Below are 24,024 nucleotides of genomic sequence, written 5' to 3'. Positions count from 1 at the left end.
GCTGGATGCAATCACTCGTGCTCCACAGATGGCAATCGTTCCACCATTTGTCGCAGGAGGTGCAAAAGGCACATTATGACTCCGGTTGTGTTGAAGGACACCACCTTGCTAAGATTCCACGACATAGCTTCAGAGTCGTCGTGCTGGGCTCACTACTGTAGCATGGCTTGGTCGGGTCACACCCGACGCACTGGCCTATTCGGAGCAATTGCGGGTCTCGAGCTCTGTGACGCCAGTTGAAGTCCATGGTCTGCTTCCGCTTGTAGGATGCGTCTTTGCCCTTCAGGTCTTTCCTTGATGGCCAGAGAGGTCGTAACTGGGAGTCCTGCTTCGGAACGTTGGTTAGGAGTTGTCTAACAAAGTAGAGCTGGGCCGAGGTGCTTCGGTCCTCAGTCTCCCATAACGTTTTGGGATAGGTTGCGAGGCCGTTCAAGTAGTAAGCGAATATGTCTACTTAGGCCAAGTAGTGTCCCCGGATCCCAACCATAAGGCATAGGTAATTGTAAAGAAAAGAATGTGGTGGAGTGCATTCGGCAGGACTTCTCAGATAATGAATTGCAGCCTACCATTGTCTCTGGGGAAGAAAGTTTGGGACAGCTGCATAGTACCATTACTCACCTACGGGGTAGAGTCATGGAGGGTCACTGATAAGGTTCAACTTAAATTGAGAAAGACTCAGCGGGCAATGGAGCACTAGATGATAGGTGTAACAATAGGGACAAGAAGCGACGAAGTGGGTCAGTTAACAAATGCTTGTTAAGGACATATTAGTAAAAATAAGAGGAAATGGGTGTAGGCCCGGCATGCAATGTGAAGGCAAGATAGCCATTGGTCACTAAGGGTTAGAGAGTGGATCACCAGAGCAGAAAAGCATGGCAGGCGGCGGCAGAAAGTTACATAAGCAGACGAGATCAAGATGTTTTAGGGGATAAATTGGTCACAGTTAGCACAGGACCGCGATAAACAGAGATCAATGAAAGAGGAATTTCCTTGCAATGGGCGTAGATATGCTGATCATGATGGTCATGAAGATGATGAAGAGCTGCACCGAGCTCAGGGCATCGACTCCTGGGGTGCACCGGTGGCTCACCAAGGCCCGATAAGGATTTGTTATTTTGCGGAACAATTGCTTGAAATCATCACCATTCCCTTAGCCTGTCCGTTCAAATGAACATACCGGGGCTGCTGATGACGTCATAAAAACCGTATGAAGCTGCACGAACTTCAAACTTTTGTGAAGAGAATGGTGGCCCGTAGTCTGACCTTACTTGCAGAGGAATCTGTTAGTGGACACAGTGCTTTGAAAGACGTCGACAATGGCGTGAGCCATCGTACTCCTCTAGGAAACGACCTTCGAATACCTGGAGCCGCGTTCAACAACCGCGATACACGACCGGCCGCAGTGATGGAAAGGGCCTGTGCCGACCAACTACCATGGATGTTCAGGGGCTATCAAGGCTCACGCTTGTAGGTTCACTGTTTGCAGTTGGTTACCAGAGAAGTAATTTCTACTGAAATACCAGGCCACCGAACAGACTGTTCGGAAGGATGATTTATCCTGTTGATACCTTGCTGTCCTCCATGCAACACTTCCAAGGCAGCCTGAAGAAATAAATGTGGGAGAACTATCTGGGTACCTTCGAGCAGAACACCTTCACAGATAGAAACCAGAAACCTTGTCTGCTGCCGAGGATACAGAGAGGTGCAATAGCATTGTTTGCTTCTGTAACCAACAATGCTGGCAGAAAGAGATGAGGACGCTCTTTCGTCATCCGAGTCTTAGGTCTGTTGTACTTCCTGTGGATTTAGCGGCAAGACTTCTGCCACTTTATCTGCAAAATATTTCTTGATGTCCAGAAGGCCGACTGCTGTTAGGGTGATGCATGACAAGGTATTTGCCATAGCTGGCACATTTCCTTGCAATTGCAGCATCAGGAACTGGAACTGCATGGTCTTTAGCCGCAGCTTCTGTATAAGGGGTGGCAACAAGTCAAGCTTCATCTTGCCGAAGAGGGGAATGAGTGTCAAGTTGTCTTCATCGACGTAAAGTGGTTCATGAAACCGCTGTATCACCGACTAGTTCATCAAACCGACGAATGCATCAAACCGCTGTACCACCCATGTCGTAGCCAAATGTTTCTTTTCAGTCTGACTGTTTTTCTACTCGATCTCGGTCATTGACCTTGAAGCGAATACAACAGGGTGGCGTTCTCCAGAGGGTTGCGTCTGTAGCAAGTCTGCGCCTACTTTGAATGAGCTTGCGTCTGCAGACACTGTGTAGGCGTCCGAGGGATGGTTCTTGGCCATGCAGCACCGGTCTGATGTCAAGAGTTCTTTTATATTTTACAATGCAGCATTTTGCTCGTGCTGCCACACTCAAGTATAAGACTTTCTGAGGACTGCTCAGAAGGGAACTGGGATATCCGAGATGTCTCAGAGAAACCTGGCGAGATGTCCTACCATTCTGAGCAGTCGTCGGACACCCGCGAGGTTGGTTGGAGCTCCCATAGATTTAACTGCTAAATTGTAGCCACTTGGCCTCATACCTTGTGCTGAAATGACGACTCTGAAAAAGGAGACTTTGAGACACCAAAAAGACAGTTGTCCTGCTTCACCATGATGCCTGCGTTTGCGGGGTGTGACAGTTCCTGGGTGATTCAGGCGTGATGCTCCTTGCGGGTGCGTCCAAAGAACACAATATTGTTAATCATGGTGGCGACTCCTTCTTGGGCCTGCAGAACACTAGCCAAGTGTTATTGCAAGTACTCAGGCGAAGAGGAAATGCCACAGGGCACCAGGGAAAAGCAATATGCGCGAAATGGGGTCATGATGGTTGGTAGCTCTTGGGAGTCCCCAGAGAGCTTCACTTAATAGAAACTTGCTGTTGCATCCAGCTTTGAGAAAGCTTTTATGTCGCCAATGCGGACAAGAAAATCTCCACGGTTGGGGATAATGAGACGATCTTGTTTAGCTGAGTGAAGTCGTCGCACAGCCTGTGGGAACCATACTATCTTGGACTGCAACGACAATAGCGCACCACGCCGTTGGTTTGTCGATTCTAAACACCGCTGCTTTCTAATATGTCAAGGCATTGGAGGACAACGTCGAGAAGCGGCATCGGCATCCTGCGAGGCATATTTTGTAAGAAGGGTGCGGTACCAAGTTTCAGGAGGATAGTAAACTCATCCTTGAGGGTGTGGAGTCCCTGGAAGAGCTCGGCCCGCTACACTGCTTCCGGAGACTGTAGTTCGCCGAGGAACTTCCCAACCTGCAGCGCTTTTAGGGCTGGCCCTCCCAGAAGAGACACTGTGCAGGCCTGGTTCACCTACAAGCACTAAGGGGTCAATTTCTCTTGCCACCGAAGTCGTGCAATTTACGAGCCCAGCACACGCAGCGGCTAACCGCAGGGTACGGTGAGCAAGTTGTCGACGTGGTCAAGTTTGACGGGCGACGAAGGAATGTAGCTAAGAATGGCTGACCCTCGGCTCAGGAGCGAAGCCTAAATTTCGCCCTGTAGTTGTCAACGGTGACGTCGACGAAGTTTGTGCGGCGGGAGTCCCGACAACGCGCAGGCGATTGGAACTGAGCTAGAGCTTTGACTACCATGTGCGATACACTTCAGTTAGGTGGGCGTTCTTTTTGCAGTAGCTGGACGCAGAGTTTTGTGCTGGGCAGTTGCAATGTGGATGAGACCCGCGGCTGAAGAATTTACATGTTTACGGCTCGCAGAAGTGCACTACTGTCGTCTAAGGCAAACACGGCTTATCGTAGTTGCCAGGGCGAGATTTGACCTTGTTATGGCGAGCGGCGTCGATGTGTGCTCGCGAAAGTGCTCTGCGCGGTTTTGGGGCAACACTTTTTCTTTGTCAGCGTCGGCGCATTGACAAGCCTGCACCAATGATTGCTTGAGCGTCAACTTCGTCCTCCGTCAAAGTTGGCCCAAAAGACTCGAGTCGAGAAGGCCAAAGACAAATCGGTCCCGCTCGAGCCTTTTCTCTACTTCGGCTGAGAGATAGTTGCACCGTATCACACTTTTACACAGTTCGGCGTAATAGGCGTCAACGGGTTCACTTGGAAACTGAAGACGCTGGTGGAAACGCCGCCACTCGTGCAGTTTTTTCGCCGGATGCACAAAGCGGGCAGTGTAGTCAGTGGCTACATCAGTGAGGCTAGTGACAAGGCTTCGAGCCAAAACGTTTCGAGGAGTGGGCGGAATTTGAACCTTATAGAGTACAACAATGAGCATACCTTCACGTCCCCGGACGCTCGAGGCGGGCCTGAAACGACGGCATACACTTAGTATCGGGCAGGCAGCGGCCATTCCGACCATGTTCCGGGGTTCTTAAAGTCGAATTCTGCGGGCGGCTCAAGGGTTTGACAAAACAATTTTGGCAGCGCTTCATCCTAGTGGGACATCGTCCTGCTGTCGCGGTTGACACTTTGGAGGGAGGCGTTTCGCGGCCACTTACGCGGCTGGTGCCGTGGGAGCGTCCGGGAGCACGAGCGGCCCGAGACTGCAGAAAGAGTTGGCAGACGCCGGTGGTTGCAAATCCGAAAAAAACTGTGCTCTCCTTTATTGAAGGCAGTAGATATAAACAACATACATTCATGTGCGCTACACACTGGTGGCTGCACAACAAAGATCTGGGCTTTGGCGATCTCTACAGTAAGGTGATGTAAAGGCAGCTGCTCCAGATGGTACAAATCTAGGAGTTTCCTCTATGTTCTTTAGCATAGTGTTAAAACAAAAAATTTTCGGACAGGCACGGGTATGAGGGGAATAACAAGCGCAAATAAAAAGAATAAAGCTCGTTTGAAGAAGACACGTTCGGGTAATGATATTCAAGGCTTAACTAGCTTAGCTGATATTCGAAGCGTAACTAGGGCTGGTTTAGAATACTCGGAAATATTCCTTTGTGCGCTTCAAATTTTTTTCTCTGCTTAATCCAGCAAATGTGTTCGAACAAAACAGGCCTGCACAGTAAATGATACAATAAAATTTTGTGTGGTATACCTTAAGCAAGTACCTGGCTTAATACTCAAAGTTTTAAAAACCTGTTTATTTTGAAAATATTTTCATATTTTGATGTATTCATTGTTTATTTGATTTTCCTAGAGGGTTCCTATAGGAAGAGGTTCTACATGAGCGGTTGTACACAAAAGATCGGGATACGCAATATAGGATGTGCAACGGAATGAAAGCAATGAAAGCAGTAGGATATAGCTCAAGCGGAGTAAACAAATGAGGAGAATGAACAGGTACACCAGTTTCAGGACAGTGCGAAAAAATATTTTTCTGTTGTAAAGCATGCCAGTTAGTAGGTAAAAAGAATACTCAAGTATAAATTAGCTTAACTATACACGCCGTACGCGGCAGATAACAGTAAAAATAACTTCACAAGAAACAGTATGGTCTGTCACAAGAAAAAAATAATGTGGTACTCCACATTTTGTGCTCATTAAAGCATTTTCTATAGCAGTTATACATTTTGTCAGAACACTTCTCTGGACTCTGTGCATGTACAGAAGCATGTACCGAACCAAAGAAGTATAAAAGCACGGGATATGACAGCTGTCTGCGCAGCAAACGAACATTTACGTCTTCATTTCTCTAAAACTTGTAGGTTGGGGGCTCAACATGACGGACCAGGCAACAAATATCCCGATTGCCCACTGTACGGACACATTATGGCGCCAAATGAGAACGCCGACAGCGCACACAGTTTTTCCAAGTGCTCTGAGAAGAACATTGAGGAGTACTTAAGGTAGGATTCACAAGGTGTTTTGCTAGTTTATTGATGAGTAGTCTTTCTAACTAAACAAATACCAAAAGATTGGGCGACGTATCTCTACAGGTGTCTTCCTTGAAGCATAAAGAGAATTTAAGAGAAGGGTTTGTACTTATAAAATTACTTTGTGTTTTTCAATTCGGGAAGTTGCAAAAGCACCGAATACTGACCAGGCTTATAAAACAGTCCACTGTATCGCTTCGAACAAACTTCAACTGCTATTGCAAAACGTTATTTCATACAGAATGCTGTGTTCACCCCATTTATTACTAGAGGTTTTCCCGCTGGCTTTAATCCAATCGCCATACAGTTTATTCCAGGCTTGAGCCAATTTATTCGGGGTGCCATCAAATTTATTCCAAACGCCGCCTCCTTTATTCTAGGTGCCCGTGAATTTATTCCAAATGCCAACCATTAAATTTCGCGCCCCAACAAAATTTCTCCAGCTGAGAAGGTTGGTCAGGAGTTTTTTGCGTGAACTTTGGCGCCGCTTTGCGGACTTTGTTGCCGAAACCCTGGTTTTTCTTCATCCAGTACGTGCTAAATATCTTATGCGCACAGCCTAATGAACATTTACAAACACTCGTAGACCAGGAGAGCCGTCTTGTTTGTTGATGCCCCGTGCTAGTCCTCGGAAAGATCGCCAAAAACGTCGTCTTCTCGCGTATTGTTACGCCAGCAAATTTGCCAAAGCTTGCTTACGCGAGCAGACGATACTTCTGATGCGAGCAGGCGATATTTTTTTCCGTGAGCAGACAATATTATAATTTTGAAATTAGGCTGAACACGCCAGACGCATTCATTAATTGAATATTAAAACGCCAAGTGCATTAATCCATGTTTTGTTCAAAGGAACTTCTGACGGCATTCTTTTGCGCAGAGCAGACGATGCTTCCGACGTGAGTTGCTACCGGCGCGCTTGCTGCCAATATGCTCTCAGCACGCGGTACCACCCGATCTAAACCGACCACTCTCTTGGTCAGCACGTGCTAGTAAATGTTCATTAGCTGTGCGGACGAGATATTTTGCACATAATAGACCAAAAAACATTTCATTTTCAGCACGCCACGCGAAACCAAGTTCGCACAGCTGCACCTGATTGCGCGCAAAAGGCCCATGAAAAATCTTGTTTGGCACTTGATAATTGGTTGGCAATAAATTGGTTGGCATTTCAGTATATTTTGGCACATTAATAAAAAAAGTGCATTAGAATAAAATAGATGGCCCTTCAAATAAATTGGCTGGCGCATGGATTATATTAAAATAAATTAGAAGGAAAACCTGTAGATTTATTACCGCGATTCAATTATACAACAAAACCGCTCAAATGGTTCAAAAGGCTCCTGATAAAACACGGATATGGTGGGGTCAAAATCATTTCTGGCTATTAGGGTACACATTTACTAGCAGATTCATTCTTGTTACGCAGTGAACACTGAATCCACCAAAAAAGTAAAATGTGAATTTTCGCACCATAGCTTTAGAAATACCGAAGCAGCTATTATTCCGAGGAATAATGACCCTATATTGATGTGGTTTGTTTTGTTGCATGACTTCCGAGGCGGCATTCGTCAATGCAATGCTGTTTTCTGCATCGATGGGCACCTCACCACCTGCAACAGTGTGTAATGCACAGCGGCCCCGGGGTGAAGATAAATTCTGCCACTGCGATATTGTGTTGAATTGCACTGCAGGTTGTGTTGAATTGTTTTTGTCTAAGGGCCAATCTCATAAAAATGTACTTTCCGCGCAGTCGCAAGCCGCCTATGAGCTTCTTAATTTTGCGGACAGTGCCACCCATAGTTTTGTGTAAGCATCGATCTGGAAGTGCGTAACCTGAGCCTGTATAATGTATATTTCCCTGTCCGAAATCCCGCCACGCCGGGCATAGCGGAAGCTGCTGCCAGTCTAAATAGTGGATTATTGTAGTGGAGACACCGCCATGCCAAATGGCGGGCACTATCGGGCACGCCGCTATTGGGGGGCATGGTGGTACAGATGGCGGCATACCCGTCTAGCGGGCATAGGCGTCACAGGGAGAATAGTGGGTCGTGAATTTTTCTGGAATGGCAGCCGTCTTGACAGAATATGCATAGATGTATGCGTGGCTGCCGGGACACTTTTGCTGCTTAATATGGATGACGTAATGTGAAACCGTGTGCTGACACCACAGCTTCAATTTATTGTGCACAGACCCTCTTTTCACGGTGGCTCGCCTGTGTAAATAACCTCCACAAGTATTTGAGGGCATAGTTGACGCACATTTCACCAGGGGATTCTGAAAGTAGAAGGCAGGCCACATGTCTGGTCAAGGAAAGTCACACAGACCTTCCATTTTTTGTTCTCAATAAAACGTTTCCTCTCCTTCTTATTAACATTTTAAGTCACCTTCTATTTCTGATATATGAAATCAGCCTGGTCTAAGGATGAACGAGTGAAAACCATTGACATGAAAAAAAAACAATAACTACTGGCAAATATGGTTCTCACCCAAACTATTTTCTGCCTTTCATTAACATACTGAAACCACAGGGCATGAAAAGGAATGGGATAACAGTAAGAGGCCTAACACAAGCGTTGACCCGCAACCGGTATTAGCAAAATAGGAAAACACGCAGCTGCGCGCATGCGCAGAGCGAGAAGAAAATATCGATGCATCTCTGCAAACAATATTGCGAAGAAAAACAAGAAAACACAGGATAAAGCGTGTGTAGAGGAGGCTGGCAAATCACTTGAGCGTATGGCCGACAATCTTGGCTTCTTTTTTGTGGAGCATAATCAAGGTGTGGCTTACGCAGTCAGCTTTTTAAATGTTCACGTAAAAGGCTTATAGTATCTCCCTAACCATTCCATTTCTATGCTCGAAGTGCCCCTTGCTATCATCCAAAAAGGCTTTTCACCCACACTTTTTGGAAGTCGCGGGTAAAATTGCGTACGTGCGATCTTTTATCGTCCCTGAGTGCGCTTCTAGTCTTACATTTAGGAAGGGCCCCATCTGCCCCATGTACTCTTCTTCACATGACAGCGGTATTGGCTGAACAGCACACATTTTACAAGGCAAAAAGCACACGTGTTTACACCATGTGAACGTTTTTTGTTGTTCACTAATGAAAAAAATAAAGCCGGCCTATTTTGTTCTTAGCCGAGGAAAAGGCTTGCATACCATATAGGGACCCCACATTTTTTGCCTGCGTGCCGTTTTGTGCATGTACGGCAAGACAACTCAGCAAAGGAACTCGTGATTGTGCGGTCATGCCCTTCATGCACAAGATTGCACATGGGCTGAAAAATGCGGGGTCTCAATATGGTGTGCAAATCCTTTTCTCAGCTAAGAACAAAATAGGCAGGCTTTGTTTGTTGGTGAACAAAAAGCGTCCGCATGATGCCAGTTTTACAACTTCCAAAGTCAAGCACATGCGTGTTTTTGTGCCTTGTAAAATGCGTGTCGTTTACCAGATACTGCTCTCTAGAATAACAGTGTACGTGGGGCAGATGGGAGTTGCTGAAAAGAAGAGCGCCAACAGACGATAAAACATCACACGTATGCAGGTTTACCCGCACAGTGAAGAAAAGTGCGCATGCAAACCTCGATTCGGTGATAACGAGAGGCTCTTCGAGCATAGAAATAGGATACTTAGGAATATAGTAGTAGCCTTCAACATTACCCTTTATAATTCAAAATATTCCGGCACTCCTTCGGCTGCACCGTCCGGCTGCTTCCTGTGGGTACTGCGGGCAGACCAGCCGCTGCCCCAGCCGAATGCCATCGCTCACGTTGGAATGCATTTTGTGCGTCTCATTAGGCGTATAAATGTGTAAATGCCTTTTCATTTGATGTTTCATCATGCCACAGCTTACTGCCTGAAAGCACATTCAAGGAAAACGAGAACTAATTCTTGTGCCAGGCTTGACCACGCTGCGCACAAATGCAGTGTGTCACAGCGTGTCGCATGTCGTGAATGAAGGGTGTTGCGTGTTCTCGTCAAAATCATGAACTGTGTGGTTCGATTTTGTGGGGACCTGTGTTTGCCTACGCCTCGCCTGCACATGCTTTCGCGAACCGGGAGCCGCCGTTTTGGGCAGCCGGAGCATCGCGTGAGCCATGACCTCTTCGTGACCCCATGCGACGCGCCGAACCGGCTCGCTGTGAATCTGTGCGCGAGGGCGCGGCGGAAGAAGGACCAGTTTGTCGCCTTCCCTCGCGCCACCCTCTCCTCGACCAGGGGAAGACCTGCCCTCCCCACCATGCTGACCTGCAGGACGAACGAGCGCTCCGCCGGGAGTCGATTGGGCGATTTGGTCGGAATTGTTTGGCATGCCCCGATGACGGGAACCCAGTTTGTTCCACGGACTCTACTGAGATTCTGCCCTGATCGGTCGCACAGATGCCGTGATGACGGTTATCTAGGTCTGGGTCCCGCGGCTTGAGCGAGCGAACGGAGCCACTGTCTCCCCACAAGCGATAGACATGTTGTCTAGTATATGCCCTGTATCTGCCAGGCAATAAAGCCTCTGAGACCCCGAACCCGTGCGCGAGTCTTCGGATTCCTCAGTGCTAGTGTACGGCGAGTAGCACTTTCGCTGCTAAGCTAGCCGAGGTGCTCTGCTATCCCGTACGTTAGCCCACAATTTGCAGTGCCAGTCTTTCTAATGTGCATTGTTATACTTAGGTGTTTACAGCTACTTGCAGTCTTTTTAATTCCCACGTTCAATTCCCGTGCTCAGAGAGAAATTCACATGCACAGAGGCCATCCGTTCGAGCGTGACAGCGCCGCTTTTGACTGCACTAACAAGCAACGCAAGCGCAAAATATTAGTGCAAAAATATCCTGAAGAAATAAGCGTATAGATATACAATGACGCAAACACACAGAACCATAAGAATAGAAAGACACACATTGCTTGCGTATTTTTCCTTACTTCACTCCAAGTGTGTAACTCCTACTTTACTCCTATCTGAAGTCTAATCACCCTATAAATTTTGCTGGGGCTCACGGTGCTCCGCAAATAGGTCATCACACTGAACTGAAAACACTGAAACAAGCAGTTTGGCACAAACAGCGAAAAAGTGTGGTTGCATGTTTCTTCTAGAAACCTGTTACTGACCCCCTTGACGTCCATTGCCGACTTTGGGTATTTACAAGCGTGCTGTCAATCATTCTCGCCCAGATTGTGGCCTGTGAGGATCTATTTTGCTGCACTACCCTTTTGTGATCAATTGCTGTAGGTGACTTTCCCATACCCGAGGGATTACCTGCACACTCGCCCTTCTCACATACCCGTGCTGCAACGCAAGCGAATGGTTGATTTTCGCAGACCCTGGCCTCGTGAAATAAACACAGCTAACTTCTAGAAAACCGGAGTTTCTGACTGCAAGTGTCATGGAGGCCAATAAAGAGGCTTTCTAAACTGCCGTGCCACACCTTTTCTTTTTCCTTTTTGCTGCTCGTGTCAAGCTGCTGGATAGGAAAGACTTTCGGTTCAACATGAAGACCCATTTGCGCAGCGCGGCAAGCCTCCAGAAAATGTATAGACTCCACACATGTATACGCCCGGGTAAAGTAGTAAATTAGGCGAGTTGGTGTAAGTTCATTTCGTACAACAGTGCAAACTCACACACAGAAGGAAGGAAAAACATGCAAGCTCTGTGTCTTTTCTTCCTTATGCTTCTGTGTGTTTGCACCATGGTACGATATCTATACGCCTATTTCTGTGGGTTAGTTCTTGCGTGAAGACTTTGCAGTTGTGTTGGTCGTTAGTGCAGTCAAAAGCAGCGCAGTCATGCTTGAACGGGTAGCTTCCATACATAGTGAATTTCATGGACGGCATGGTGACGTAGAGGTGGGATTTAAAAAGAAAGCGAGCGGCTGTCATAACCCGGGTACAACAGTAGGCATCAAAAAGTCTGGCACTACAAAATAGAGTCACACAAGTCATAATTTTGTCGAAACGAACGTGCCACACGCTGCAGTCACAATCTGTGCAGCATGGTCAAGCCTCGCATAAGAATTAGTTCTCGTTTTCCCTAAATGTGCTCTCTGGTGAACAAGCTAACTGTGGCATGATACATCAAATAGGAAGCCACTTACCAATTTTCAAGCCACACGAGACGCACGATATGCAGTCCACGATACGAGCGTTGGCAAGCTGCGGGGGCGGCAGCTGGCGTGCCCACATTCCCCCACAAAGCGCATGCATGGCAGCAGACTGATCACGGAAAAATGACAGCGCCCAGGGAGAGCCAGGGAATTATGGTCTATAAAGGTGACTGCGTAAGCCAGACCTTGATTACGTCCCACAAAAAAAGCCAAGCTAGTTGGCCATATGCTCACGTGACTTGTCAGCCCCTCTCCACACCCCTTTTCTTCCAACTTCTTGTCTTTTTAGCGCATTATCCTATGCAAAGCTGCATCCGTCTTTTCTTCTCCCTCTTTGCAGGTGGTAGTTGCATGTATACGCGCATTCTTTCTGTTGCCTAATAAACACTAGTACGAGTCAGGACTAGTGTTGTGCCCCTTTTCGTTGTCCTGCTTTTTTCCAGCGTGTTCTTTCTCACAATCATAAATGTCTTAAGTCCCCTCCCATTTTTTAACTAGAAACTACCCCTCAGCCTGAACTCAGGTTGCAGAGCTGGGAACGTTTTTTTTCTGTAATTAATACTTATTCCCCAGTAAAAATACCAACTCAAAACATGCGTGTCAGCCAGTTGGAAACATCTTATGCTCTAAATATTACATGAATCGACAATATAATCTTGACTTATTTTTTTATAAAGCGCACGCTAACAATATAGATGTTTACATACTTTTTCAAGTTCCACATAGACGAAAGATGCTGTCTTCTCTATCGCCCGTGCCATGCTCTAGAAGGTCTGCCCCGTCACATCCTGTACCGCCGCTTCTGTAGGGTTGCCAGGGTCCAGGCAGAATTCTCCATAGGATGTGTTCCGCATCAGCCACGTCCATTTTGCGTCAGGCACTTTCACATTTGGACCAATCTGCACTTGCAGTTAGAAAACAAAGAAATTAATTTTAAACTCCCAACTGATCAACTTGCGCTTTTTGAATCAGGTATAAGTCCTATATCCTGTGTTGAGGTTGTAGCTTACTTTATTAGAAAGCTAAATCATGTAACCAAACTTTACTGGTCAAATAAATCCAAAGATTTCATCAAATAGGTGTTGTCGTGCTCTGCAACATGCTATGCGACTGGTCAAAGGGTGTCCGCGAGAGCACTTGAAGGGTCCGTGAAGCCTGTTTCAACACTTTTCCCCTGCCATTGTTTTCTCGATTTTGCCCGAACTTTCTTGCTATGCAAAAAGGTGGCCTCACTGCATTACATGTATGTTTAGTTTCTCTGCATAGTCCATATTTTAGCACCTTCTTTCCGCACAACATGCCAGCTATGACAAGAGATAAAAAGGCCTACCTAAGGTAGCACATAAGTGTTCAAAGACTTGTAGATACAAGTACAAATTGTTTGACATAATGACACCGATCAATATAAGCTCAATCGTGGGGTCCCCACTGTTTCGCAAGCCAAGAAGGGGTCGCTGGGGCAGTCATGGCTGCGAACCACTGCGCTGCTATACTACTGAAGTTTTGGTACGCCAAAAGATTACACACACAAGCCGCAGTGGCTCAGTGGCAAAGGCGTTGCGCTGCCGAGCACAACGGCACGGGTTGGAATCCAGGGCAATTTTACCCTAGTGGCGCGTAGATGGGCAAAAAGAGCAAAGCTGGCCGCCCCACCTAGCTTATTTTTGGTTCAACTAAGATTATGCCTGGTTATGCTTGGAAACTCGGCCAAGTATTATGTGCAGTTGTTTTAAATGCGGACAAGTTTTAAAGAAAGCTTTCTGCAATAAGGCTTGATTTTGGGCTAGTTGGGTATGCATGACACCTTGAAAAACAGCGCAAAAACACATGGACGTAGAGAGGTTACACAGGCACGAGCGCTGACGAACAACTAGTGAAATTTTATTAAAGTTGGCAATAAATAGAGGAAAGAAAGCAATCATACGCCAGTACAAACGAGATAAATAAACAGCTTAAAAGCGGAGTCGGGAGTAAAAGTTGATAAAACACACACAAATTTCCTTTTATCCGGCCAGATAAGCAATCTCGCGCTCAAACAGTGCCACGGATGGCGAACTCACGCAATCCTCCCCCTTAGTGGCTATGACTGAAGCCTCAAAGATTTCGCGGGATCGGGCATCACGATACCGTTTTAAGATGCGGGTTTCGTTGAGCTTGGGGTAGCAATCTTTGCAATTCTTGCAGTGTAAGGCCAGATTGCTACCAGTTCCTGTGCGCATGTTATTTGCATGCTCACGAAGACGGTCGTTTACGCACCTTCCACTCTGGCCCACGTATACTCGCCCGCACTTCAGTGGGATCTCGTATACTATGCATTCCACGCATTTGACATACTGTTTTTTCATGTTTCTTCCCACAAGCAGCCCTGGGAGCCTTTTTTCATTCACCATGGCACACAATGTGGCTAGTTTGTTGGGCGCTGAAAAAACTGTCCGCACTCCTGCCTTGTCTCCTATCTTCTTCAGGGGGTGCGACACGGCGTGGACGTATGGGATGACGTTAAGGCGGCCCCTGGCATTCTCTTGCGACCTTATCGTAGCCCCGCTGGTGTTCACCCGTTTCAAAACGGTTTCCGCCGAGCTGCGCAGCAATGGCGTAGGATACCCTGCCAAATTGAGTCTGCTGACCTGATGGTCCAAGCTCCGCATCATCATGTGACGGCAGGACCTAGTCACTGCGTTTTGGATGGCTGCCACGGCTATCCCACGTTTTACAATCTTCGAGTGTGCCGAACTGAACGGTAGGAGTCCTTTTTGTGAACGCGGGGAATATTGCCAGCACACATGACTGCCGAAGGTCAATTCCATGTCAAGGAAACGCAGCTTCTTGTCTTCTGGCCTCTCGCTCGTTAATGTGAATGTCGTCATAACAGATGAAAATGCCTCCAAAAGCTTGTCCCCTTGGCTTAGCGGGTTTCCACGAACCTTGAACAGCACGAGGTAGTCGTCGACGTACCGAAACGTTCTCACGACTGCATGGTCAGGAAGGACGTGTTGCAGACGCCTGTCAAACACGGCAAGTAGAAGGTCGCTGAGCACAGGTGCAATCGAGGAGCCTATGCACAGTCCCTCTCGCTGGAGGAACAGCTTGTTGTTGTGCATTACGAAAGTCGACTTAAGGTAAAATGCTAGCCCCTCAAGGAAGGCTTCCGTCCCGATGCCGCACTCACTTTGGAATCTTGTGTTCCCGAACACGTCGATAGCCTCACTCACCGCTTCCAAAACCAAGGAATGAGGGAGCGAGTAGTACATGTCTTTCAGGTCCACCGACAAGCCACTCAAAAGGTCGGACGGCTGCGTCTCCAAGAACTCTGAGACCGCTCGGGGGTTCCGCACCAAGAAGGGGTCGTCTATCGGCAGTTTTGACAGATTGTTCTGGAGGAAGCGCCCAAAGGCGTTCTGCCAAGTGCCTCTTTCCGTGACGATCACCCAAAATGGGCACAACTCCTTGTGGGTCTTGGCACTGAAGAAGCTCTTCAAGTGCAGACCTTTTGCCATCTTGATTGAGGTGGCTAGTTTTGGCAATTCGTGCGACTCATAGAAGTGGACGGCATCCTTTTTCGCCTTTTCAGGTTTCTTTCCTGTCAAGCCTCGGAAGTTGGCATCAATTGCCTCATCGGCCCTCCTCTCATACTCTTCTGTGGTAGCAACCGTAAAACCGCCTGCCTTGTCAGCAAGAAGTAGTTTCAAACCTGCTTGCTGCAAGCTTTTCGATACGTCACGCTTGCTGTTACGCTGGCGGTTGCTTATTGACGGCAGCACGCTGACTCCTTCCAAGATGCATCGGTCTTGCTCCTCACGTTTGGCCTTCTGGGCTGTGCCTCGCACCAAGGAGAGCAGCTCAGGCTTTTCCAGTTGCGGTTGTAGGCAAAACTTCGGCCCAAGTTCCAGCACCTTTTCCACGCCGTTTGGTAGAGCGTCGACCCCCAGCAGGTGGATCTTCTGTTTTTGCTTCTTTCCGCGTTCCTTTCTAGGAAGCTTGGACAGCATCCCTTTCTATACAACCTCGGTTACTGTTGACGCTACCCGCAGATCCGAACGCACCCGTCCTGGAACTTGCTGGTCGGTGAAACCTGCGAGTGTGCCACTTGAAGGCAAGACCGAAGGAAGCGGACTTGCCAATGAGCTTCTGAGGGGAGGATACGGCAAATCCTGGCGCTGTGGCTCGCCGACGGCGGTAGAAGTCCTGTCAAGGTGGCGACAACCGGTGGGACATAAGAATTCCGGATGGCGAATGCAAGCAGACGTGCACGGCAAGTCGCTTGGACGATGAGGGTGACACACGCAGATGGGTTTTGCAGGATAGAGGAAGAAACATACGAAAAGAAGCCCGATGTACTAGAAATGTAACGCAATAAGGCTTGACTTTGGGATAGTTGGGTATGCATGACACCTTGAAAAACAGCGCAAAAACACACGGACGTAGAGAGGTTACACAGGCACGAGCTCTGACGAACAACTGGTGAAATTTTATTAAAGTTGGCAATAAATAGAGGAAAGAAAGCAATCATACGCCAGTACAAACGAGATAAATAAACAGCTTAAAAGCGGAGTCGGGAGTAAAAGTTGATAAAACACACACAAATTTCCTTTTATCAGGCCAGATAAGCAATCTCGCGCTCAAACAGTGCCACGGATGGCGAACTCACGCAATCCTCCCCCTTAGTGGCTATGACTGAAGCCTCAAAGATTTCGCGGGATCGGGCATCACGATACCGTTTTAAGATGCGGGTTTCGTTGAGCTTGGGGTAGCAATCTTTGCAATTCTTGCAGTGTAAGGCCAGATTGCTACCAGTTCCTGTGCGCATGTTATTTGCATGCTCACGAAGACGGTCGTTTACGCACCTTCCACTCTGGCCCACGTATACTCGCCCGCACTTCAGTGGGATCTCGTATACTATGCATTCCACGCATTTGACATACTGTTTTTCATGTTTCTTCCCACAAGCAGCCCTGGGAGCCTTTTTGTCATTCACCATGGCACACAATGTGGCTAGTTTGTTGGGCGCTGAAAAAACTGTCCGCACTCCTGCCTTGTCTCCTATCTTCTTCAGGGGGTGCGACACGGCGTGGACGTATGGGATGACGTTAAGGCGGCCCCTGGCATTCTCTTGCGACCTTATCGTAGCCCCGCTGGTGTTCACCCGTTTCAAAACGGTTTCCGCCGAGCTGCGCAGCAATGGCGTAGGATACCCTGCCAAATTGAGTCTGCTGACCTGATGGTCCAAGCTCCGCATCATCATGTGACGGCAGGACCTAGTCACTGAGTTTTGGATGGCTGCCACGGCTATCCCACGTTTTACAATCTTCGAGTGTGCCGAACTGAACGGTAGGAGTCCTTTTTGTGAACGCGGGGAATATTGCCAGCACACATGACTGCCGAAGGTCAATTCCATGTCAAGGAAATGCAGCTTCTTGTCTTCTGGCCTCTCGCTCGTTAATGTGAATGTCGTCATAACAGATGAAAATGCCTCCAAAAGCTTGTCCCCTTGGCTTAGCGGGTTTCCACGAACCTTGAACAGCACGAGGTAGTCGTCGACGTACCGAAACGTTCTCACGACTGCATGGTCAGGAAGGACGTTTTGCAGACGCCTGTCAAACACGGCAAGTAGAAGGTCGCTGAGCACAGGTGCAATCGAGGAGCCTATGCACACTCCCTCTCGCTGGAGGAACAGCTTGTTGTTGTGCATTACGAAATTCGACTGAAGGTAAAATGCTAGCCCCTCAAGGAAGGCTTCCGTCCCGATGCCGCACTCACTTTGGAATCTTGTGTTCCCGAACACGTCGATGGCCTCATTCACCGCTTCCAAAACCAAGGAATGAGGGAGCGAGTAGTACATGTCTTTCTGACTTGTACTACTTGTACTTCTTGCTGACATGTACTTCTTGCTGACAAGGAAGGCGGTTTTACGGTTTTACATTTCTAGTACATCGGCCTTCTTTTCGTATGTTTCTTCCTCTATCCTGCAAAACCCATCTGCGTGTGTCACCCTCATCGTCCAAGCGACTTGCCGTGCACGTCTGCTTGCATTCGCCATCCGGAATTCTTATGTCCCACCGGTTGTCGCCACCTTGACAGGACTTCTACCGCCGTCGGCGAGCCACAGCCCCAGGATTTGCCGTATCCTCCGCTCAGAAGCTCATTGGCAAGTCCGCTTCCTTCGGTCTTGCCTTCAAGTGGCACACTCGCAGGTTTCACCGACCAGCCAAGTTCCAGGACGGGTGCGTTCGGATCTGCGGGTAGCGTCAACAGTAACCGAGGTTGTATAGAAAGGGATGCTGTCCAAGCTTCCTAGAAAGGAACGCGGAAAGAAGCAAAAACAGAAGATCCACCTGCTGGGGGTCGACGCTCTACCAAACGGCGTGGAAAAGGTGCTGGAACTTGGGCCGAAGTTTTGCCTACAACCGCAACTGGAAAAGCCTGAGCTGCTCTCCTTGGTGCGAGGCACAGCCGAGAAGGCAAAACGTGAGGAGCAAGACCGATGCATCTTGGAAGGAGTCAGCGTGCTGCCGTCAATAAGCAACCGCCAGCGTAACAGCAAGCGTGACGTATCGAAAAGCTTGCAGCAAGCAGGTTTGAAACTACTTCTTGCTGACAAGGAAGGCGGTTTTATGGTTGCTACCACAGAAGAGTATGAGAGGAGGGCCGATGAGGCAATTGATGCCAACTTCTGAGGCTTGACAGGAAAGAAACCTGAAAAGGCGAAAAAGGATGCCGTCCACTTCTGTGAGTCGCACGAATTGCCAAAACTAGCCATCTCAATCAAGATGGCAAAAGGTCTGCACTTGAAGAGCTTCTTCAGTGCCAAGACCCACAAGGAGTTGTGCCCATTTAGGGTGATCGTCACGGAAAGAGGCACATGGCAGAACGCCTTTGGGCGCTTCCTCCAGAACCATCTGTCAAAACTGCCGATAGACGACCCCTTCTTGGTGCGGAACCCCCGAGCGGTCTCAGAGTTCTTGGAGACGCAGCCGTCCGACCTATTGAGTGGCTTGTCGGTGGACCTGAAAGACATGTACTACTCGCTCCCTCATTCCTTGGTTTTGGAAGCGGTGAGTGAGGCCATCGACGTGTTCGGGAACACAAGATTCCAAAGTGAGTGCGGCATCGGGACGGAAGCCTTCCTTGAGGGGCTAGCATTTTACCTTAAGTCGACTTTCGTAATGCACAACAAGCTGTTCCTCCAGCGAGAGGGAGTGTGCATAGGCTCCTCGATTGCACCTGTGCTCAGCGACCTTCTACTTGCCGTGTTTGACAGGCGTCTGCAAAACGTCCTTCCTGACCATGCAGTCGTGAGAACGTTTCGGTACGTCGACGACTACCTCGTGCTGTTCAAGGTTCGTGGAAACCCGCTAAGCCAAGGGGACAAGCTTTTGGAGGCATTTTCATCTGTTATGACGACATTCACATTAACGAGCGAGAGGCCAGAAGACAAGAAGCTGCGTTTCCTTGACATGGAATTGACCTTCGGCAGTCATGTGTGCTGGCAATATTCCCCGCGTTCACAAAAGGGACTCCTACCGTTCAGTTCGGCACACTCGAAGATTGTAAAACGTGGGATAGCCGTGGCAGCCATCCAAAACGCAGTGACTAGGTCCTGCCGTCACATGATGATGCGGAGCTTGGACCATCAGGTCAGCAGACTCAATTTGGCAGGGTATCCTACGCCATTGCTGCGCAGCTCGGCGGAAACCGTTTTGAAACGGGTGAACACCAGCGGGGCTGCGATAAGGTCGCAAGAGAATGCCAGGGGCCGCCTTAACGTCATCCCATACGTCCACGCCGTGTCGCACCCCATGAAGAAGATAGGAGACAAGGCAGGAGTGCGGACAGTTTTTTCAGCGCCCAACAAACTAGCCACATTGTGTGCCATGGTGAATGACAAAAAGGCTCCCAGGGCTGCTTGTGGGAAGAAACATGAAAAACAGTATGTCAAATGCGTGGAATGCATAGTATACGAGATCCCACTGAAGTGCGGGCGAGTATACGTGGGCCAGAGTGGAAGGTGCGTAAACGACCGTCTTCGTGAGCATGCAAATAACATGCGCACAGGAACTGGTAGCAATCTGGCCTTACACTGCAAGAATTGCAAAGATTGCTACCCCAAGCTCAACGAAACCCGCATCTTAAAACGGTATCGTGATGCCCGATCCCGCGAAATCTTTGAGGCTTCAGTCATAGCCACTAAGGGGGAGGATTGCGTGAGTTCGCCATCCGTGGCACTGTTTGAGCGCGAGATTGCTTATCTGGCCGGATAAAAGGAAATTTGTGTGTGTTTTATCAACTTTTACTCCCGACTCCGCTTTTAAGCTGGTTATTTATCTCGTTTGTACTGGCGTATGATTGCTTTCTTTCCTCTATTTATTGCCAACTTTAATAAAATTTCACCAGTTGTTCGTCAGCGCTCGTGCCTGTGTAACCTCTCTACGTCCGTGTGTTTTTGCGCTGTTTTTCAAGGTGTAAAGCTTTCTGCCTTTACCAGACAACGGTTTCTTCGTGGAGTGCGCAACAAGAAACTCCCAAAGTGGCTGAGGAGAAGGAGGGCCCTTTTCACTCACTGAGCACTGTGTAGATGGAGCAGCGAAGGGCGCTATTACCCAGCGTTGCCCGAACGCCAGAGTTGCTTTCGGAGCTGTGTGCCCCGGCGGGCACGTTGGTAGGACCATTCCGTTGGCTTTGTCATCTGCTTAAGCGACGGTTGTTTGGGCCTGTTCTTGTGCAGCTTCGCGCACATTTCGCGCTTCCTTCACACGACTTTTTTAACTTGCTCGACAGCCCCTCCTGGGTAACCCACACCCGACAGAATAAAGTGGTCATACACCAAAGATACGTTAAGGATTGGTTTGGAGGGCAGGAAAACAAAATGTACAGACCCCTTTACAAACATCTGGTCACTAGAGAAACGCTACCTTTTGCGCAGTGCTTGCCACGAATGGGACTCGGTTATCTAAATTACTGAATACAAATTTGGTTGTTTTTTTAACAGGGATTACACAAGGCAAAGAATCAACAGGAACTGATAAGTAGCGATTATAAAAGTTCCCTCAGCTTTCTTGCAATTCTCAACGTTACTAAGCTAACTATTGTCGGTATAAATGGGAATCACTAAGCTCACATGCCGAGTTGCTTCGGTGTCTGCGCTTGTGTCGTGCGGTGGTGTAGCCCCTATCTAGCTCATCAGGATGACGAGGTTCCGCTGCCTCACCCTTAGAAAGACGCTCATCACCGTTGTCTTTCTGCTGACGCACGGCCGGGATACAGCGGCGGCGTCCGGCGCTCTAGCCCGGCCGTGGCCAACACTGCTGCAATGGGGACGCCGCCCCCGTGAATTCCAGATAACGGCTGGCAGAATATATGGTTTCACTATTTGCACTGCCCTCGTTTGTGAATTCAAGTGACGGCATGGGCAATTGCTGTGGGTGTCATTTACAGCTTTGCTGTCGAACCAGCTTTAAAGCGTCGATTGGAACCAATTTTTTTTGCTTGGTGTCGTCGTTAGACCCCAAAAGAGCAATGACCACTCAGTGATGAAAGGATGTACAACGTATTCGTGCCAACCAACTCTTCAATGAAGCCCAATTTGTGCGGTGGCCACTTTTTAATTGGAGGTGAAAAGCATAGGTGCGTGCATGTTCAAGATTTCGGCACACATTAAAGATCCCCAGGTGGTCAAAATTAATCTTGAGCGCTACACTACAGCGTGCCTCGTCGCCTTTGTATCGTCGGCGAATACACCATACAATCGCCGAGATTGGACGCAACGCCATTCCGCAGCTGGCAATCCGGATGGATGACCACAGCGCTCAACACGACCGGCGCGGGGCATATAACCGACCGACGCATCGTCCGCCTCGGGCACGGCACCGCATCCAGTATGCACGCGACTTACCCACTGCTCTTGCAGGTTAGTTACCTCCGTGGTACTTCATGCTTTAGTAGTAGTAGTCGCTGTGTGATAGCGGTGTCGTGCCCAACTGAGTGGATTGAAGTGCTGAAGCGATCCTTGGCGCGTCGTCATTCCTTGTGTTCGCGTTTATTCAGTTTGCTACTCATGGTTTCTGGTGACGTTGAGTCAAACCCGGGGCCACCGACAACAAGGTCGGGGGCTGAATCATCACACACACTCGTTTCAGCGCTTGAAGCAATTCAAGCGCTAGAGACGACTCAGGCAGTTCTGTTGGCTGACCTAAAAATTCCTAAAGAAAAACAAGCAGCCTCCGACACATCTATTGGTAATTGTGCCCGAGACGAACGTGCCCAACACTGCCTTATGCGACTTGACAACGAAGGTAGCGGCGTTGGAGTCAAGCATCGCCTCGAGAAGTGCAGCTGAGCCAGGCAACGCAGTAGCTCCCTCGAGCGACATTTCACAACAACTTGCAGCCATTACGTCCAGGTGTGAGGACGCCGAAAATAGACTCCGGAGATCAAATCTTTTGTTCTTTGGGATTGAAGACGACCAAAAAGAAAAGTGGGCAGCATCTGAACCTAAAGTAATTAAATTCTGCTCAGAGAAGCTACAAATTTCAACCAACAGTGCACAGTTTGAGAGAGTACACAGGCTGGGCAAGTACGTGGAAGGGAAGAACAGACCCATTCTTCCGAAACTAACATTTTTTAAAAACAAGCAAACTATACTCTCATTGGCGCACAAGCTAAAGGGTACACAGCAATCAATTGGAGAAGATTTCTCGCCAGCTACACGACTAATCCGTTAAAAGTCATTGGACTTCGCTAAGCCACTAAACGTGTCTTTCAAACTTGCAGTAGACAAGCTTCTAATCGATGACAAGACTTACATTTATGACCCTATCAGCAGCACCGTCGTTTTGTCGAAAAGATAGGTCAAAGCTAAGTGACGTACACTGAGCGTGCGCCAGGCAACTAAGCTACCTCTCACCCCCCCGTCCATGTTATCATTATCTTTCAGTAACATACAAAGCACAATACCTAAACGCGACCTGCTTGGTTCCTTCATAGATGATAATAACTCTGATCTTCTCGCCTTTACTGAAACTTGGTTGCATCCCGATGTTAACGGTATTGAAATTCTTCCTGATCTCAATTCTTACAATATTTACCGTAAAGATCGCAATGACAGAAGAGGTGGTGGCGTCCTTCTTGGTGTTAAAAAACATTAACTTCGTAATAAATCAGCTCTCCATCCGCTTTGGAAATTGTATGGGTTGTCGTAGTGGTGAATTCCGTCAAAATACTAACCGGAGTTTGCTACAGACTACCTGACTCATGCAGTTCTTTTGTTTCCCAACTGCAAGACAGCATCCCCGAAGCAATTCAAACCTGTGGTACAAACACAATTTACCTCTTTGGTGACTTTAACTTTCCGCTAATCAACTGGGAACAATTATCCTCTCCTTGTGGCATCTCCGAACAGTTCATTACTTTAACTCTTGATTTCAACTTCTCGCAGGTCATTAACCAGCCGACTCGCGGAAACAACATATTAGATCTAATACTAACCAATGCACCGGAATCCCTTCACACTGTATTGCACATCGACGGATTTAGTGACCACCAATTACTGCAGGCATCAATTCAACTTCCAGTGCCGTTTTCCGTTGTTGAAACAAAACAAATTCGTTACTATAACAGAGAAGACTTCACTAAAATTAATGAAGAGCTGGGTATATTTTTTAACCAAATATTACTCCCATCTTTTTATAGCAGAACGGTTCAAGATAACTGGCTGAAATTTAAAAACAAGATGTCTACCCTTATCAACCAGTATGTCCCCCTGATCTCAATAAGTAATGATAAATCTAATCCCTGGTTTACTAAAACACTAAAAAGAATGAGGAACAAAAACAAACGCCTCTATAAACGCGCGAAGCTCACCCATACACCAGCTGCTTGGCAAAACTACCGGGATTATCTTGATACTTACTGCCGCGCATTAGACTCAGCAAAGAAAAGGTACTTTTCCCATGACCTCCCATCACTGCTGATATCAAATCCAAAAAAGTTCTGGCGAGTAATATCACCTGACCATGATAATAACACAATAACTCTGCATGACGATAACCACATCCCACAACCTGAAAACGATTGTCCCTCAACCTTTAATTCATTCTTTTCATCTGTGTTTACGCAGGAAGATTATTCTAAATTGCTTCATTT

At 47.9% G+C, this 24,024-nt stretch overlaps 1 protein-coding gene across 1 annotated transcript in view; it reads left to right on the top strand.

Moving 5' to 3' along the window:
• The window catches only part of LOC144139433 (A disintegrin and metalloproteinase with thrombospondin motifs like), an 83,206-nt gene that overhangs the window by 20,776 nt on the left and 38,406 nt on the right, over positions 1-24,024 (top strand). Inside the window, exon 6 of the mRNA XM_077671765.1 lies at positions 5,625-5,765. Within this exon, the coding sequence (XP_077527891.1) occupies positions 5,625-5,765 (141 nt within the window). The remainder of the gene's footprint in view (positions 1-5,624; positions 5,766-24,024) is intronic.

This window comes from Haemaphysalis longicornis, unplaced genomic scaffold, assembly GCF_048455015.1.
Source record: "Haemaphysalis longicornis isolate Haplotype H1 unplaced genomic scaffold, Haemaphysalis longicornis Haplotype H1 scaffold_5, whole genome shotgun sequence".
NCBI lineage: Eukaryota > Metazoa > Arthropoda > Arachnida > Ixodida > Ixodidae > Haemaphysalis > Haemaphysalis longicornis.
This window is presented reverse-complemented; position numbering and strand designations above follow the sequence as displayed.